Source organism: Ceratotherium simum, chromosome 20 (assembly GCF_057802395.1).
Source record: "Ceratotherium simum simum isolate JZ-2026a chromosome 20, ASM5780239v1, whole genome shotgun sequence".
In the NCBI taxonomy this organism is placed as follows: domain Eukaryota; kingdom Metazoa; phylum Chordata; class Mammalia; order Perissodactyla; family Rhinocerotidae; genus Ceratotherium; species Ceratotherium simum.
Window position 1 is genome coordinate 14,814,114 of NC_141919.1, and position 19,710 is coordinate 14,833,823.

A 19,710-nucleotide genomic window follows, 5' to 3' on the forward strand; every position below is an offset into this window, starting at 1 on the left:
CATTTTTCCCACTAAGTTCAGGAACAAGGCAAAGATGTCCCATCTTACCATTATTTTCAACATTGTACTGGAATCACTAGTTAATGCAATAAGACAAGAAAAGGGAAAAAAATGTATACAAATTGGGTAGGAAGAAATAAAACTGTCTTTGTTTGCAGATGATATGATTACCTATGAAGAAAATCCAAAAGAATCAACAAAAAAACTCCTACAACTAATAAGTGATTATAGCAAAGTTGCAGGATACATGGTGAATATACAAAAGTTAATCACTCTCCTATACACCAGAAAAAACAAGAGGAATTTGAAATTAAAAACATGTTACCATTTATATTAGCATCACCAAAAATAAAATACTTAGGTATAAATCTAATGAAATATGTTAACTCAAAGTGGATCATAGACCTAAATGCAAAACTATAAAATTCCTATAAGCTAACAAAGGAGAAAATCTAGATGACTTTGGGTATGGTGATGACTTTTTAGATACAACACCAAAGGCATGATCCATGAAAAAAATAATTGATGAGCTAAACTTGATTAAAATTAAAAACTTCTCCTCTGTGAAAGCTACTGTCAAGAGAATGAGAAGATAAGCCACAGACTGGGAGAAAATAAAAAGACTTAACTGATAAGGGACTATTATCTAAAATATACAAAGAACTCAAAGTCAACAATAAGAAAATGAGCAACCTGATTAAATTATGGGCAAAAGACCTGAACAGATACCTTATCCAAGATTATATACGGACAGCAAATAAGCATATGAAAAGATGCTCCACATCATATGTCATTAGGGAAATGCAAAATAAAACAACAATGAGATATACCACACACCTATTAGAATGGCTAAAATCCAAAACACTAACAAACACCAAAAGCTGGTGAGGATGGGGAACAACAGGAACTCTCATTGCTGGTGGGAATGTGAAACGGTACAGCTACTTTGGAAGATGGTTTGGCAGTTTCTTACAAAACTAAATATACTCTTACCATATGATCCAGCAATCACACTCCTTGGTATTTACCCAAGTGAGTTGAAAACTTATGTCCACACAAAAACCCGCACATGGATGTTTATAGCAGCTTTATTCATAATTGCCAAAACTTGGAAGCAACCAAGATATCCTTCAGTAGGCAAATGCATAAATCAACTGTGGTGCATACAATGGAATATTGTTCAGCACTTAAAAAAAAAATAAGCTTTCAAGCCATAAAAAGACATGCAGGAAACTTAAATGCATAATGCTAAGTGAAAGAATGAACCTAAAAAGACTGCCTGCTGTATGAATGCAACTATATGACATCTGGAAAAGGCCAAAGTATGGAGACAGTAAAAAGATCAGTGGTTGCCGGGGAGTAGGGGATAGGGAGGGATGAAGAGGCATAGCATAGAGGATTTTTAGGGCAATGAAACTATTCTGTATGATAATACAATGGTGGATTACATGCCATTATACATTTGTCAAAATGCATAGAATGTACAACACCAACAGTGAACCCTAAGGTAAACTACGGACTTTGAGGTTCATCCATTGCAACAAATGTACCACTCTGAGGAGAGGTGTTGATAGTAAGGGAAGCTAGGGTGGGGAGTGCATATGGGAACTCTGTATTTTCTCCTCAGTTTTGCTGTGAACCTTAAACTGCTTTAAAAACTAAAGTCTGGAGAGCTGGTTCAGTGGTGTAGTGATTAAGTTTGTGTGCTCCACTTCAGTGGCCCTGGGTTCGCAGGTTCAAATCCCAGGCATGGACTGATGCAACACTCATCAAGCTATGCTGTGGCAGCATCCCACATACAAAATGGAGGAAGATGAGCACAGATGTTAACTTAGAGCCAATCTTCCTCAACAAAAAGAGGAAGATTGGCAATAGATGTTAGCTCAGGACCAACCTTCCTTACCAAATAAAAAAAAAAACTAAAAAACTAAAGTCTATTTAAAAGGAAAGACAATATTGGCAAAGTAGAGCTCACTAGCTGGTTCCTGCAGAACAAATGACCCAAAACTTAGTGACAAAATGACTTATTACTTCTCATGATTCTGTGGGTTGGCTGGGGTGCGACTGTGTGTTTCTTCTTCTGGGAGTTTGCTGGGACTGAATTGTCCAAGACACTTAGGGCTTCTCTTCATACGGCTCTCTCTCTGGCAGGGTAGCTGGACTCCTTATATGGTGGCTAGCTTCTAAGAGGGAGCATTCAAAGCATGTGAAGTGGGTGCCGCAGATCTCTGTGGACCCACGCTGGGATCACAAAGCATCACTGCTGCCTAATTCTATTGGTCAAAATTACAGGTCCAGGCCAGTCTAAAAGGGAGGGGAAACGGGTTCCACCTCTCAATAGAAGGAGTGGCAAAGAATTGGTGGGTATTTTAGATCTACTGCACCATGTTTTATTCAACCAGTGATAACCTTTCAATCTAAACCACTCTACATACACTTTTTTTTCCTCTTCAAAATATAGTATAGTCCATGCTGAAAACAATCAGCAGATTACGGAAATTTTCTGTGCAGTTGTATTATTTTATATATTGGGCAGAAAAAAATGGCAGACCCTAAAATTTCATATCTTAATTGTGAAAAAGGAGAAAGGAAGCATCAGTAATTTTGCAGACAAACTGAAATAATTAAATATGTAATTACTTTTGGTAACGTTGATATTTTTGCCTTGGGTGTCACATGGCAACAGTATCATGATGTTGAGAGAACACAAAATAGGAGGCTCTCACTGAAGCTGGAGAATGGCCAATTTTATGAGTAAATTCTGCCTTAAAAGGGGAAGTTTTCTGAAAAGAAGTGAGTTTACCTCCAGAATCTGAGAAGTACCTACTAATTATTGTGAAAATAGCCCAGTGCCCTAGAAAGTTTCTTTTACCTCTCTTCTCAGAAATTTTTAGCATATCTTTTTCTCCTACACCATCATTATACCAAATATATAACTAAAACCATTTTTTTTTAATGGGAAAGAAGCCTGAATTCTTCCATTAAATAATTCTGGCTTCCCTTCTCCATTGTATTCTTAACGAGATATATATTCAGAGGAAGCTCTAAAAATCATAACTTTTTAAATCAGAAGAATTTATTGTCAAATACTTTCGTGACTGAAGAAGGAGGTAGAATGCTGTGTTAATGCCTCACAAAGAACCAAATCCAAGTGCATGAAGCAGGGAGTAAGCCAGCCTTTCTACTGAGTATGGAATTCACCTGTGCCCAGCATAGTGCCTGAGGTGAACATAATTCCTTAACTTTCATTTTCCATTTGCATTTCTAATTTCCAGTATCAGTGAAGTAAAAAACAAAGCGGTAATGTGCCACCTTGTGGATGCACAAGGAATGGAATTATTGTAGTTTTTTTGGATTTTTTTTGGTGGTGAGAATTTAACACTGTATTTTTATGTTTTTTCCAATTATACAAGCAATAATTGTTCAGTACAAAAACACAGGAAAAACATAAATAATAGTGGATCCTCAAAAATTGGTGGAGTATGTGAAAAAATATTAGTAATCATTCCAATTTTGATTTGGTGTGTACCCTATTGAAGCAGCAAATGAATGAAGGAATTTTTCTCAAAAAAACTGATTTTTCAGGTCAGCTGTTCGCTCCAAGACTAGCCTGACATTAGGATCTAATCTTCCAGAAACGTTATTAATGTCCCGTTTGAAGAGAAGGTGATAATATTTTGTTTACATTCCATACAGGTATAAAAATTGTTTATTAGTACTATTGACAACTCTCCGTCTGCATGTGGTGTGTATTTATTAAACAATAAACTAAACAAACATTTCACTATGAGTTATTATGGGATAGTTGGATATACAACACCTCAAGATCACTTAACTTTCCCAGAAAGGGTGATCGTAGGTCCACTGTCGAAGAGAGAATTCAGGGCTGGACGGCTCCCCAATATTTCACAGATTCTTCACGTTATTATTTTTTAAAATATATTTGACATATAACATTGTGTAAATTTAAGGTGTACAGTAAATTTAAGGTGTACAACATGTTAATTTGATACTTTTTTTTTTTTTGTGAGGAAGGTCAGCCCTGAGCTAACATCTGTGCCAATCCTTCTCTTTTTGCTGAGGAAGATTGGCCCTGGGCTAACAGCCATGCGGATCTTCCTCTACTTTATATGGGATGCAGCCACAGCATGGCCTGACAAGCGGTGCGGCGGTGTGCACCAAGGATCCGAGCCTGGGCCGCTGCAGCGGAACTCGTGCACTTAACCACTACACCACGGCCCGGCCCCTCTTTGTTTTCTTTTTATACTGAGGTTTCATGTGAGATTTTAAATGTCTGTTTTCAAGGGTAGAATTCAGAACATATTTACATCTCAGTCAGCTCATTTGTTTTCTTTTTTGTTTGTTTGTTTGTTTTTGTGAGGAAGATCAGCCCTGAGCTAACATCCATGCCAATCCTCCTCTTTTTGCTGAGGAAGACCAGCCCTGTGCTAACATCTATTGCCAATCCTCCTCCTTCTTTTTTTTTTCCCTTTTTCTCCCCGAAGCCCCCAGTAGATAGTTGTACGTCATAGTTGCACATCCTTCTAGTTGCTGTATGTGGGACACCACCTCAGCATGGCCGGACAAGTGGTGCGACAGTGCGCACCTGGGATCCGACCCCGGGCCACCAGTAGCGGAGCGCGTGCACTTAACCGCTAAGCCACGGGGCCGGCCCCTCAGTCAGCTCATTTGTATGGTAGTCTGGTTAGAATAAATTCTCTACAACAGATCAACAGGTAGTCATAATAAGAACAGCTAATACTGAGGGCTTACTATACATAAGACACTGATTTAGCTGCTTTCCATGCATTGGCTCTTAAATCCTTCCAATGCTTTATGAGGTGGCCACTGTCGTTACTCCCATCTGACAGTCAGGAAACTGGGGCACAAAGAGGTGAATTAATATACCTAAAGAAGTGGGAAACCTGGGGTCCCCCTCCTACTTCCTCCTAAGCTCTATCACCTCGAAGTAGAATCTTCTTGCTCTGGTTTGTATATTGCACGTTCCTGCACCAGAAACAAGACTAGGGGCCAGCCCGGTGGCGCAAGCAGTTAAGTGCACGGGTTCCTCTGTGGCGGCCCAGGGTTCGCCGGTTCAGATCCCAGGCGCACACTGACGCACCACTTGTCAAGCCATGCTGTGGCGGCGTCCCATATAAAGTAGAGGAAGATGGGCATGGATGTTAGCCCAGGGCCAGTCTTCCTCAGCAAAAAGAGGAGGATTGGCAGATGTTAGCTCAGGGCTGATCTTCCTCACAAAAATAAAAAAATAAAAGAAACAAGACTAATAGAACTCACCCCACCTTTTCCTCCCTCCTCTCTGTTTAGCTGATTCACATCCACCCTGAGGGTCCACTCAAGTCCCACCTCTTCTGGAAAGCATTGTCCAGTGTACCTGACTCACAGGGCTCCCTTGTCTCTCTGGCCCACTGTAGCATTGGACATGCTAGGAGTCCTGTTTATCCAAAGGCCCAAGAGTGAGTTAGAGGAATTACAAAAGTTCATGAGAGCTCCTGGATAGTGTGAAGGCAGGGGCCCAGGGTGTGACAGGGAGGGCCTTGTAATGGTTTAGTTTAGACTTACCCTAGCATGATGGCAAGCATGGAAGGGCTTTTGATGTGGCTTGATCAGACTGGCACTTGAGAAAGGTCACTGGAGCAGAAAAAATTGACTGGCATTGACTGGGATCAAATCTAAGGCTTGGGAGAATCAAAAGAAGGCTGTTACAACTGGGCAGGTAAGAGTGGTGCCTTGGATTCAGCTGGAGCAGGGGAGAGAGATGGATTGGGAGAGACTTGGTCACTGTTTAGATATGGAGGGTGTGAACCTTGATGTCAGACTTAAAGGTAGCAATTTTTAGATTCATTTTTAAAAAATAGGCTTGATCTTAGAGCAGTTTTAGGTTTACACAAAAATTGAGTGGAAAGTACAGAGTGCTCATATATCCCCTTTACCCCCAGTTTCCCTTTTTATTAACATCTTGCATTAGTATGGTATATTTGTTATCACTGAAGCCAATATTGATCCATTATTATTAACTAAAGTTCATTGTTTACATTAGGGTTTGCTCTTTGTACTGTACAGTTCCTTGGGTTTGGACATGTGCATGTCTTGTACCCATCATTACAGTAGTGGGAGAGCAGAACTTGCTATCCCAAAATGTGTCTCTTTTGCTTTTTTTTTTTTTTTTTTTGCTAAGGAAGATTTGTCCTAAGCTAACATCCATTGCCAACCCTCCTCTTTTTTGGCTTGAGGAAGATTAGCTCTGAGCTAACAACTGTGCCAATCTTCCTCTATCGTTTTGTATGTGGGACACCGCCACAGCATGACCAGTGAGTGGAGTAGGTCCACCCTCAAGATCTGAACCTGTGAACCTGGGCTGCCAAAGTGGAGCGTGCAGAACATTAACGACTTGGCCATGGGGCAAGGCCTGGCTTGATTATTTTTGAGAACAAAAGACTCAGGAAGAAACTTTGACCTCCCCCCTAACTGCCTAAAAGAATTTAAGATAGAAGGCCTGTTTCAGGAAGGACTTAATAACATAGATAATTATAGTACAATATGAACTAGGTGTGGTAGACAGGGAGGAACCTAGCAAGGCCCATTTGATCAAAGTCCTCTTCATGTCTCACTGTCTTCACAAGGCATGGCAAACATTTGTTTACCAAACATTTGCTTTTCCATCGCCATGTGAATCGGCTTTCCTCCCCTTTGAAATCCCAAACCACTACCTCCAACACCCTCCTTTGTCTTTAGCTGAAGATGGTTTTTAAGGTGGTGATTTCAGCCATTTTGGCCACTCAGTTTTCCTGGGTTTCTCCCACACATACGTTATTAAACTTGTTTGATTTTCTTCTGTTATTCTGTCTCGTGTCAGTTCAATTCTTAGGCCAGCCAGAAGAACCTAGAAGGGTAGAGGGATATTTCTTCCTCCCCTACACAGTATTATACAGAATAGTTTCAGTGCCTTAAAAACCCCTGTGCTCCACCTAGTCCTCCCTCCACCACCCCCTACCTCCCCAACCCCTGGCAGCCATTGATCTTTTTACTGTTTCCATTGTTTTGCCTTTTCCAGAATGCCATATAATTGGAATCCTGTAGTATGTAGCCTTTTCAGATTGGCTTCTTTCACTTAGCAATATGCATTTAAGGTTCCTCCACATCTTTTCGTGGCTTGATAGTTCATTTATTTTTATTGCTGAATAATATTGCATTATATGGATGTACCACAGTTTATCCATTCAGCTACTGAAGGACATCTTGGTTGCTTCCAAGTTTTGGCAATTGTAAACAAAGCAGCTATAAACACAAGTGTGCAGGTTTTTGTGTGGACATAAGTTTTCAACTCATTTGGGTAAATGCCAAAATTGCTGGATCATATGGTAAGAGTATGTTCAGCTTTGTAAGAAACTGCCAAACTGTCTTCCAAAGTGGCTGTACCATTTTGCATTCCCACCAGCAGAGAATGAGAGTTCCTTTAGCTCCACATCCTTGTCAACATACCAGTCAGTATTTTGGATTTTAGCATTTCTACTAGGTGTGTAGTGGTATTTCCTTGTTGTTTTAATTTGTAATTTCCTGATGACACATGATGTTGAATATTTTTTCATACACATATTTGCCATCTTTTATATTCTTTGTGAGGTGTCTGTTCAGATCTTTTGCCCATATTTTAATTGGGTTTATTGCTTTCTTATTGTTGAGTTTTAAGAGTTATTTAGCTTCTTTCTTGTTGTTGTTGTTTACTTAGGGTGGGCCCTCTCTGTTTCCTTCATAAGTCTCCCCAGTTCTGCTCCCTCTTGGAGATTCTCACTTGTGATCTTTCTTCCTGCAGAGAGACAACTTGACACCAAAGAAGTGGGCCCTTTGCCCATCAGCAGAGGAAGGGATGCTGCTAGTGCAGCTTAGAGGGGGAAATGAAATGCATTTTTTGAATACTTCCTTGGTTAAAAGCACTAAGCTTGGGCCGGCCCCGTGGCTTAGCAGTTAAGTGCGTGCGCTCCGCTACTGGTGGCCCGGGTTCGGATCCTGGGCGCGCACCAACCACCACTTCTCCAGCCATCCTGGGGCCGCGTCCCACATACAACAGCCAGAAGGATGTGCAGCTATGACATACAACTATCTACTGGGGGCTTCGGGGAGAAAAAGGGGAAAAAAAAGAAGGAGGAGGATTGGCAATAGATGTTAGCACAGGGCCGGTCTTCCTCAGCAAAAAGAGGAGGATTGGCATGGATGTTAGCTCAGGGCTGATCTTCCTCACAAAAAAAAGCACTAAGCTTGATAAAGACACACACACCCACTCTAAACTCTAGATTTACATATAAAATGGTAACTGAGAATGCTGGGTAGCATATTTTTGTAGTCAAATGAGTGGGAAAAATAATACATCCTATAAGCTACAAAATAATTACCTGAGTTGTTTCAAGCATATTCTTTGGCCAATGAAGTGGGCTGGAGGCTCTGATTTGACTAATAGATAAAGTACTTGAGGAGAGTCCTTAAAGATAAAATGGTAGAAATGGTAGATCGAAGGGGACCCTTGGAGGGCTATTTTATTCTGTAGTGACAGAGGAGTCATAAGGGCTACTGAGCAGCAGGGGACGATGATCAGGCTTCTGCCTTCCAATCCTACACTGATTACACAATAATTATGCATCGTACTTGACATGTCAATGCAGTTACAAAAAATCAGAGCCTGAGTGCTCCATCCTACAAACTCTTCAAATGTCCCTTTCCTTCTTTATAAACTGGGGTTAGTGCTTTTCTCAAAAGCTGATATGAGGATTACATGAGATAGTGTGTAAAATACTTGGTATTATCTCATTTAATTCTTAAAACCACCCCTCCCTATTTATCTCCCATGACTCATTTAATTATTTTACTTCATTTAATTCTCATACCTCCTTGGAACCCAGGGCATGGAGGACTAGAACCCAGGGCTGCTTTACCCCAAGCTCATGCCTCCAGGCTTTTACTTGGTGTTATCACTGACGATGACAGGCTAGGCAATTTGTTAAGTGCTTTGTATACATTAGCTCATTTAAACCCCACAACATTGTTAATATTCCAATTTAGTTGATAAGAATACTGAGATTCTGACAGGGTTCTTTGCCCAAGGTCACTCAGCAATTAAAAGAGGCAAGGCCCAGGGGCCGGCCTGGTGGCGGCAGCCCAGGGGGCTTTCGCCGGTTCGGATCCCAGGCACGCACCAACGCACCACTTGTGAAACCATGCTGTGGCAGCATCCCATATAAAGTAGAGGAAGATGGGGCATGGATGTTAGCCCAAGGCCAGTCTTCCTCAGCGAAAAGAGGAAGATTGGCAGATGTTAGTTCAGGGCCTATCTACCTCACAAAAAAAAAAAAAAAAAGAGGCAAGGCCTATATTCAAACTCCAGCTTATCTAGCTCTAGCGCCTGTGCTCCTGGCCATTACCTATACAAAATGCCTTTTTGTGAGGTCGGCTCCCTCCGCAGCCTTCCAAGCACTTTGTCAGGACTCCTGTGGGCATATTTACAGCATAGCACCCAAATCAGGCTTACCAGTCCGTCTCCTCCCCTAGATTGAGTCTCTGAGGGCCAAGACCTTGTCAGTCACCTCTGTTCCCTCAGTACTTTCCATGGTGCTCAACAAACACTGGCTCTTTAATTTGTTCTTTCTGCAAGAAAGGAGCATTTGCTATGAACCAGGTGCTAAACTAGTGTTAGGGAAATAAAAGTTTTGCCAACAAAGTCCCCTTAGGTACTGGTGGGGGAGGAAGAGTGTCCTCTACCCACTCTGGGTATTTCCTGGCTGGACTACAAATTAAGTTGAGACCAAATCAAAGTTTAATAACATGTATACATGCGAGAAACCAGGGAAACTGAGTTTCTCAACAAATGGCAGAGGCCTTTCACCTTAAATAGATTTAGATAAAGACAAAGGAGGATGTTGGGGGTGGGGTAGGAGACAGCTATGGGAGATTACCAGAAAGCACAGCAATCAAAGGTATGCAGATTTAAGTCCTCTCCGGGACCGTTAAGAGCTTCCAGAGATAAGGTCATTCCCTGCTCTTCCCAGGACAGAGAGGGAGATACCTTTACAAACGTAAATGTTTGGTAAACAGAACTTTGATAAGAATGGGCTTAGTGAGGACCATGCCAGTCTGTCCATACCCACAGTTAAATTCCTTTAGAGAGCTGGTGGGGGAGGTGAAATGTGTGTCAGAGAAAATCATCAGGGTAAAGAGACATATTTTGGGGTGGCCAATTTTGATCTCCCACACAGCATATAATTTTAACATTGGGTGAGCATTATCAGTTACATACCTGTAAGGTAGAAGGAAAGGGACTGCAAAGTCTGGACAGAATTTCACACACATATATAGAGAAAGGTAACAGAGAACAACTCAACCTTCTTTCTCAAGAACAACACAAGAAGATGCACCTTGTGATTGACTCATGTACACCTTGTGAGTGACCCTTGAGCTACTTCCCAAGATCATGTTTACAGTTCCAAGGGTCACATGGCCCACGAATTTCCACTGCAGTAGAGATGAAGCCTTTCACCGGTTTATTAAATTCTCAAGGAGACACCTCCCGAGGGTGTGTAGTAGGCAGCCGCATCCCTCCTCCAAGAAAACTGCATCATTGTAACCTTCCACTAGCCACTGGGGTTGCCGAGTTACAGACCAGGACCTGCTCCCCTGGAGCTTACATTCTGATAAACTTAAACCGTGGTCAAGTAGTCTGCAGGAGAGGGGAGCCACTTCCGGTAGGTAGTCGGGAAAAGCCTCCATGAAGAGGTGATCTCTGAGCTGGAATTTGGAGCTTTAGTAAAAGGTTAAGGAGTGCATGAGTAACGAATGACGATCAACCTAGCTGTTGCCAAGAGGTTAAAGAACGTCTCTCTTTGGCGTCAGGACCATAATGAAAGGAGGAAGGGAAAAGAAACAGGACTATCCGAGAACAGTGCTTCCACAGCCCCTACGCTGAAGAACAGCTTGCCGCCCGGTTCTCAAGCCTGGGGCCAGAAGAACACCAGGCAGCAGCGGACCTGCTGCTCGGACCGCGGCGGGGGCGGGGCTACGGAAGCCGAGTGGCCACCAGGTCGTTGGGCCGCGGAAGTGTGCGCAGGCGCGTGGCGCTCCGGGAGCCGGGGCCCTCCCACGCCGGCCCGCCCCCGCCGCGCTTCCGCCCACACGCGCGGAGACTTCGGGCGTCGCCGCCGGTCCCGGGACAGAGAAGCAATCTCTGGACTGGCCGGCAGCTTTTGTTGGGTCAGCGGCGTGAGAGGCCCTCCGGGGCGTGTTGTCCGCACCGCTCGGCCGACTCGCCGTTGTCCCCCGGCTGGTCCGGGGGGTGCGGGCACCGCCTCGACGGCGGCCCCGCCAGACGCGCGGGCCGGCGAGGCGGACGGCGTCATGAGGCAACTGCCGTACTTCTGCCGCGGCCAAGTGGTGAGGGGCTTCGGGCGCGGCTCCAAGCAGCTGGGCATCCCCACAGGTGAGCGCCGGCGGCCAGGGCCGGGTCACGGGGAGCGGAGACATCAGCCGGGGACCCGGGGCCGGGTCGTGGGGCGGCGGGTGGAGGTGACACCCACCCCGCCGCCCGCTTCCTGCTCTGTTGAGGCGGAGGACCTTCGGTCGGGCCGAGGGCGCCCGTCCGTGCCCGGGCTCCGACCCACCGGGAACCAGGCCTGAGGGGTGGGGAGGGCGGGAAGCCGGAGCTGAGTTTCGGGGCCCCCCGTCCCCGCTTCGCTATGCAGCCCTGATCGAGCTGCCAAGCCTGGCACGCAGCTTGCCCTTTAGAAAACGTAATGTGGGCCAGATTGGCTAAATTCTCAAGCCCAGTGTAAGATTTTCTTTTCCTGCAATGTGTTATTAGCAGTCGAACGAGGACCAAATATCTTTTTTAGTCTGTCTACATTAGTTGTAGTAGTCAGGGCCTGATCGTATGCATAATTAATCTTTAAAAATACACACAGGGCTGCCCCTAGTCTTGGAGCTTGTGCCTAAGCATGTGCATTTCGAAAATAAGAGACTTTTCAAGAGATTCCGAACCTCCTTAAGAAAGAGCAGGTCTGAAAAATCCAGCTGTTCATGCACCTGTTTTCTTCTCCTATCTCGAGAGTGTGTGTGTCTCTGGAGAGCTTTATACACTTAACTAGAACCTGGTGCCTTGTTCCTAACCTATCCACGTGAAGAGGAGAAAGAAGTCCGAGCCAGATTATGGAATGATGGGATTGATAGAGACAAGGTCCTAGGAATCTTGTGAGCATAATGATTTAGACTAGCCTTGCATGCGATTTTTATGAATATTTAATATGAAACTCGTAGCACTCAAGAGTATTTACTTTTGTTTTTTAGCTAACTTTCCTGAACAAGTAGTAGATAATCTCCCAGCTGATATATCCACTGGCATTTATTATGGTTGGGCCAGTGTTGGAAGTGGAGATGTCCATAAGATGGTGGTGAGCATAGGATGGAACCCATACTACAAGAATACGAAGAAGTCCATGGTAAGAACTGTAGTTAGCTCTGTAACTGAAAATGGGATGATGATTTAGGGTAATATGCAGTATTAGATGCACATAGAACTCATCAGTGGTAATCACACATATCCAAATTCTAGAATTTTTGGCAGTGTGGTTAAAGGATTTAAAAGTGAAGTATTTAGTTACTATTTGAATGGAATAACTTTTTCCATCCTTTACTTTTGATCTATGTGTGTCTTTGGATCTAAAGTGAGTGTCTTATGGGCTGGCCTGGTGGCTTGGCGGCTGGGTGCGCGAGCTCCGCTCCTGGCGACCCGGGTTCAGATCCTGGGCCCGCACGGACGCGCCGCTTCTCCGGCCAAGCTGAGGCCACGTCCCACATACAGCAACTAGAAGGATGCGCAACTATGACATACAGCTATCTACTGGGGCTTTCGGGAAGAAAAAAAGAGGAGGATTGGAAATAGATGTTAGCTGAGAGCTGGTCTTCCTCAGCAAAAAGAGGAGGATTAGCACAGATGTTAGCTCAGGGCTGATCTTCCTCACAAAAAAAGAAATAAATAAATAGAGTGAGTGTCTTATAAAGGGGTATATAATTGGATCATGTTTTTTTAATCCATTCTGCTAATCTCTGCCTTTTGGTTGGAGAGTTTAATCCATTTACATTTAAACTAGTTACTGATAAGGAGGGACTTCTGTTTTGCTATTTGTTTTCTATTTGCCTTATAGCTTTTTCTGTCAGTCATGTCCTCCATTACTGCCTTTTGTGTTTACTTGATTTTTTTTGTAGTGACATACTTTGATTTTCCTTCTCATTTCCTTTTTTGTATTTTCTGTAGATATTTTCTTTGTGGTTATGATGGTGATTGCATTTAACATCCTAACCTTATAAAAATCTAATTTGAATTTATACCAACTTAACTTTAATAAAATAGAAAAACTCACAAATGTCATCTTGATATATTGTGTGCCCAGAACAGATTAATAATTTTTGTGCATTTATCTTTAAAATCATGTAGAAAATAAAAATGGAGTTATAAACCAAAATGACAATACAATTAATAAATTACAATAATATTAATTTTTATAACTGCCCGTGTATTTACCTTTACTGGAGATAAAAAGTGAAGTATTTAAGATGATGTTTCATAAAATTGAGCTTGCCACAGTTAATGTAGTTCATTCCCCCTTTAATTACTTGGTCACCTTGTTAAGAGTGAACTGCTTACTACATGGATGGTGCTTTCTGATAAAATTGCAAGGTGAAGCTTTTTTTCTCTTTTAAACCACTTTGAGGGTATGCTCTTCTGCTCTTTTCACAGGACCCACGTGACTTAAGGGCCTAATCTGCTAGATATGGCTGAATCTTTTTATCAGCTCAAGTGTGTGGCAAAAACAGTTATAGTTGATATAAATTTCATCCTCTTTAAAGAGTTTATAGAAGAAAAGTGTGTCACAGTTGGAAAACCACAGGGCTAAGTGCTCTATAAGCAATAGAAATGGCCCAGAACAACTTAATGTTACATGCAATATTTCTCTTATTTTGAGTATTAAGGATGTGAAAATTATTTGTTGGAGTAGATAAGGGAAAGAATTAATGAAAGAACACAAAATATTTTTCTGTAGAATGAGGGAGGAAATGAGGGGAGGGAAGGATATCCCATGACTAATTTTTCCTTATTAGCTACTCAGATAACAGAACTATTACTATAGAGCCAGTTAAGGAATGCCTTAAAATTCCTTCCATAGTAAGGACAAAATTTTCTGTTGGTAGGAGGTTCATGCTTTTCAAAGTTTTTCTTTTTTTTGCCAACAACACACATCTGTGATGTGCTTGTTCAAGTCTTTTTCCCTTTTTAGAAATTAGATTGGCTATCTTATTGGCTTAAAGAAATTCTTAATATATTCTAGATCCAATTCCTTTCTTGGAACTGTGTGTTGCAAATAATTTCTCCCACTGTGTTGCTTTTTTTTATTTATTTCAGTTAATGGAATGGTGTCTTTTGAAGAATACAGGTTTTTAATTTTAATCCAATTCATCATTTTTCTTTTATGGTTAGTGGTTTTTATATTCTGTTTAAGAAACCTTTGCCTACTCCAAAGTCATTAAGATATTCATCTATGTTTTCTTTTAAAAACTAATTGTCTTACTTTTCACATCAAATTGATTTTTGAGCGTGATGTGAGGTAGGGGTCAAAATTAATTTTTTTCCATGTGGATATTGACCTAGCCCATTTACTGAAAATACCATCCTCTCCTGACAGCACTGCAGTGTCACCTTGGTCATAAATCAAGTGACTTTGTATGTGTGAGTGTCCAAAGTACACTCATACATGCTTGGTCTCCTAGTCTATCCTTGGCCATTACCACATTGTCTTAATTTCCATACCATAGCTTTAATAGATCTTGATATCTGATCGTATAAGTCCTCCAGTTTTCTTTTCAAGATTTTCTTGGATGATTTTAGCCTTTGACATTTCCATATAAATTTTATAATCACTTGTCAGTTTCCATGATTGAAAAAAAAAAACCTGCTAGGATTTTGGTTGGGATAGGATTGAATCTGTAGATCAATTTAGGGAGAGTAGACATCTTTACCTTTTCTCTCTATAATGTTTTGTAATGATCAGTGTCGAGGTCTTACATATCTTAGTTTCCTTTTTATTATTCAAAATTTTACTGAAAAGAAAGAATGCAAGTCAAGTATATTGGTTCGTGGTACAAAGCAAAGGGACACCTTGTGTCTTTTGGCTCAAACCCCTCAATTACAGATGAGAAAACTGAGCCCCAGAGGGTGTAGGTGTGCCATTAGCTGAGTATGGAAGCCCAGACTTGTTTCTTAACTCAGCGCTCTTCCTACAGCACTGCCCTGCTTCTCTTAAACACTCTGAATTTAGCATAGTATGTAATTTCAGCTCTTCTATACACAATTTTAGATTTAGTAATCTAACAAAACCAAAGCTCTAATAAGAGCTATATTATAAAGAACTAAGTCCTGTTTCTAATAGCTAATATATTTTTTTCTTTTTAGTTGTTTAAATCAGAGTTCTTTTTTTTTTTAATGGGCTTCATTAAATCCATAAATCCCATTAAGTTGTATGCAAAGTTTTACATAGGGACACTTGGAGAGATCTCTGTTTTGTTTTTTTTCTGAGAAAGATTGGCCCTGAGCTAACATCTGTTGACAACCCTCCTCTTTTTTTTTTGCTGAGGAAGATTGGCCCTGGGCTAACATCCGTGCCCATCTTCCCCTACTTTATACGGGATGCTGCCACAGCATGGCTTGATAAGCGGTGCGTAGGTCAGTGCCCGGGGTTCCGAACCCACAAACCTTGGGCTGCCAAAGCGGAGCATGCGAACTTAACCACTATGCCACCGGGCTGGCCCTGGAGAGATCGCATTTTAATGACCTCAAAGGATCATGATCCTCCCCCCTACAAACCAAAAAGGTTACGAAAGACTAGGTTATTTTATTTTTTTAAAAGAGGAAATAAAACTCACCTTAATCTAAAAGTCTCGTGTGATATTTCCTTCCTATTTTTGGTCTGAATGCAGATTTTCATGTTTGATTTCTCATTAATTATAAGTTGCTCATATTATCTCTTTATTGGTGTCATTAGTCTGACTGATCTAGCTATACTATTAGCTGATTTGTAATAGACGCCTCAGTTTTAAGGATCACTTCGTAGATTAGATTTTCTTAAGTCATACACTTTAAAATACATCTTTAGTCTCAAGGTACATGTTTCTAAGTTGTCTAAACCTCTCCATTTCCAGTGCCACATCCTAGTCCAGCCTCAGCCGTCTTCTATATCTGTTTGTTCTCTTCGTTGGTTTTTCTGCCTTTTGGACTCAGATTTGTTCTTTAACATTCAGAGTGGGTTAACATTCAGAGTCCAGAGCATCTTCTACTTCCTGCACCATTTTGCTTCAACACGTCCTGTACCCGTTTGTCACATCATTCCTTGGTCAGGAACCTGCGTTGACTCTTCTGACCCCATATCAGTCTTCAGCTCTGCCTAACCCTCAAAGATGCTGTAACGTGGTGTGTGTCAGAGACGCATAGATCCTGATTAACCTCAGAACTAGTTCTTTCAGTAGTAACATCTCGTAATACTTTGCTCATTCCCTCTTTGGTGGCTGTGCTGTTTTTTCGCCTCTATAAGGCTCTTGGTTGCTTTGGTTGCATATTAGTTTTTCTGTAAACAGCAAATCATACCATATTTGTGGTACAACATGTACCTTAGTTATAAACTGTACATGTAAGGTCAGGGGCAGGCAGAGGAATGATGGAAGAATTCAGGAAAAACTGCCCTTAGATTTTAACTTCTCTTTAAACATTTAATGAAGGTTAATTGTTTCATTTAAATTATTCCACCTTAAACATGAAGATATATTTCAAATTTCAGGCGCTCTAATCTGATGGTAATCTTTTTAACCTTTCTTGACTGTAGGAGACTCATATCATACATACCTTCAAAGAGGACTTCTATGGGGAAATCCTCAATGTGGCCATCGTTGGCTACCTCAGACCAGAAAAGAACTTTGATTCTTTAGGTAAGTTCTTATTTAGATCTTAAATATTACTGCAGCTTCCTCTACTCTTTCTCACTAGTAATAACCATGGCAGGACAGATAATATTTGAGCATTTAATATGTGCCAGGTACTGTTTTAAGTGCCTTACATGAATTAGCTCATTTCATCCTCACAACAACTGTTTGAGGAATTATTCTGCCCATTTCACAGATGAGGAAGTTGGCACAGAGAGGTTAAATAATTTGCCCAGGGTCACATAGTAAGATTCAAACCCAGCAGGCTGGCTGCCTCTCTCCAACAGTATGAAGTTAATCTTCATTTCTTTTTGATATTTTAAGGAACAAGTAAGAATTAATACTGTGATGAATAATGGATGCAGTGCTTGAAGTGTAAGAAACAGTAAATCAGAACATTTGAAATGAATGGTATCAAGTATCTTAGTGTATGTGATAGGGTTTTTTTTTTGTGTGTATGAGGAAGATCAGCCCTGTGCTAACATCTGCCAATCCTCCTCTTTTTTTGCTGAGGAAGACTGGCCCTGGGCTAACATCCGTGCCCATCTTCCTCCACTTTATATGGGATACCGGCACAGCATGGCTTGCCAAGCGGTGCATTGGTGCGCGACCAGGATCCGAACTGGCAAACCCCGGGCCGCCGCAGTGGAGCACGCATACTTAACCGCTTGCGCTACCGGGCCGGCCCCTGAATGTGATAGTTTTAATTCTACTGTAGAGTTTCTTTTACAAGTGTAAATCCTGAAGAGAATTGATAGTGAATATTTGTTTCTTCCATCTGGTGTTTGCAATGTATCTTTTTTTGCTATTGCCTTTCTCTGAGAAATTGCAAGATTAGGGCCATCTTGTGTGTACACTGACTTCTGCTGGAGTCTGGAAGAAGGGATGGGACATTTACAGGGCGTGTACCCCGTGCTAGAGACACTGCAGTCCGGGAGTTTGCAGGAGGCTGCGCACAGGAGCAGTGGGGAGTCCAGCAGCGGTTTCTGATCATCTTCTGGTGTGTTCTCTCTGCAGAGGCACTTATCTCAGCAATTCAAGGTGATATTGAGGAAGCTAAGAAACGACTGGATTTACCAGAACATTTGAAAGTCAAAGACAACAATTTCTTCCAGGGTCCTAAAAGCAAAATAATGAATGGCCACTGATGAAAAATTATCTTATTTATTCATTCACTGTTTTCTAGTATTTTACTGCTCATAACTGTGCGATCTCATGTTAGTTCTATTTTAAAAATCAGACATTTTCCTAGACCTGTGGATTAGTTTAAACAGTACAGTGTAGTTACCATATTATGCTTCAACTGTTCAATTAAACCCATCATGCTACAGTGCTAAAAAGATTCATTTTAAAAATCAAGATTCTTTTTAATGTAATATATTGATTAAAATATATCACTAGAAAGGTCTTAAGTGTCTTATAATGGAAATGAAATGTATATAATTGTGGGTAAAAAGGCAAGTCACTAGTTTGAGACAAGTACGATAATTCTTATGGTAAAAGACTAGTGTGTCTGTACTTGTATGGTGTGTGCTGCTCAACAGAGAAGGTTGTAAGTGTCACTGGATTAAACAGGTTTGATAGTTTATGATAAACCTCAGAGGGAAAATCAAGACTTTGTGATATTTTGTGCATTACTATATTATTACAGACATGAAGACTTCGAAATTTCATTTTAATTAGTCATTTCCTTAATGGGGTCAGATCATTATTCTGTGTTCCATTTTTGTTACAGCTGCCTCAGTTCTAATTGGTCTAGACTCACTCTCCCTTCATTTTTTTTATTTGTCTTTTAAAGCAGTAAAATGAGTGTTTTTTAAATCTCTGGGTCTCATTGTATAACACTTCTGTATTCTTTTAAGAGTAGATATACTTCAACATTTTTCTTGACTTTGGTTCTTTTTTCCTTTAAACAATTGTCAGTGTCAGTTTTTTTTATGTTTAGAATAGCCTACAACTGTACACTTACAAAAGATTGTATCTGTATCTACCATTCCATCCCTGCACTATATGAACAGTGATTAAGTACAGATCTCTATTGCATTTTAGAAAAAACCCAAAAACTTCATCTTTAGGGTTCCTCAAAGATTAAATGAACACATAGCAGTTCATTTAAGTATACCAGTTTCTTAGAGAACACAAAATACTTGTTTCCCCCAGGGAAACTATTTAAGATCCAGTTAAACTATGAAGTAGAAAGTTGTTTATTTTTAATGTCATCATTGTTCCTGAGCAAATGTAAACTGTTGAGCTGTGTACGCAGAATGTAATTTAATGCTAAAGAGCGCTTGTAGCTGGGAGGAAAGGCATAAATAATAAAGTTTTAGTTAAATAATCTTCATACTATGCACTTTTTCCTCCTACAGACTACTAAGAAGTGATTTTTGGCCACTTGAGACTTTTGTTTATATTGGCAGAAAGTTGAAATGTTTGGGTATTTAGGAAATTAGGATTACGATTGTGTGGGCCCCCTGAAACAGTACATTGCATTATTGTTTACTTTAGTGCCAGATTTGATGGCAGGATACAGGGGCAGAAATATGTAGGAGGTAATTTGAAAGATAAACTTATTATAAGTCATTTTTCCCTAGTCTGCATAAATGAATTAGTTGATTTTTAACAAAAATATAAAGTATTTAGAAAAACATCTAAAGCTCATGTTGGAGAAGGGGGAAACATGGATAA

General features: G+C 41.1%; 1 protein-coding gene across 1 annotated transcript; it reads left to right on the forward strand.

The window, feature by feature from the left end:
- The first annotated feature begins 11,177 nt into the window (after window positions 1-11,177).
- Window positions 11,178-19,366, forward strand: RFK (riboflavin kinase). The gene is made up of 4 exons (XM_087444464.1): window positions 11,178-11,482; window positions 12,346-12,497; window positions 16,929-17,031; window positions 18,043-19,366. The coding sequence occupies exons 1-4, from the start codon at window positions 11,401-11,403 to the stop codon at window positions 18,171-18,173; spliced, it is 468 nt and encodes a 155-aa protein (XP_087300590.1). The 5' UTR covers window positions 11,178-11,400; the 3' UTR covers window positions 18,174-19,366.
- Window positions 19,367-19,710: the final 344 nt, after the last annotated feature.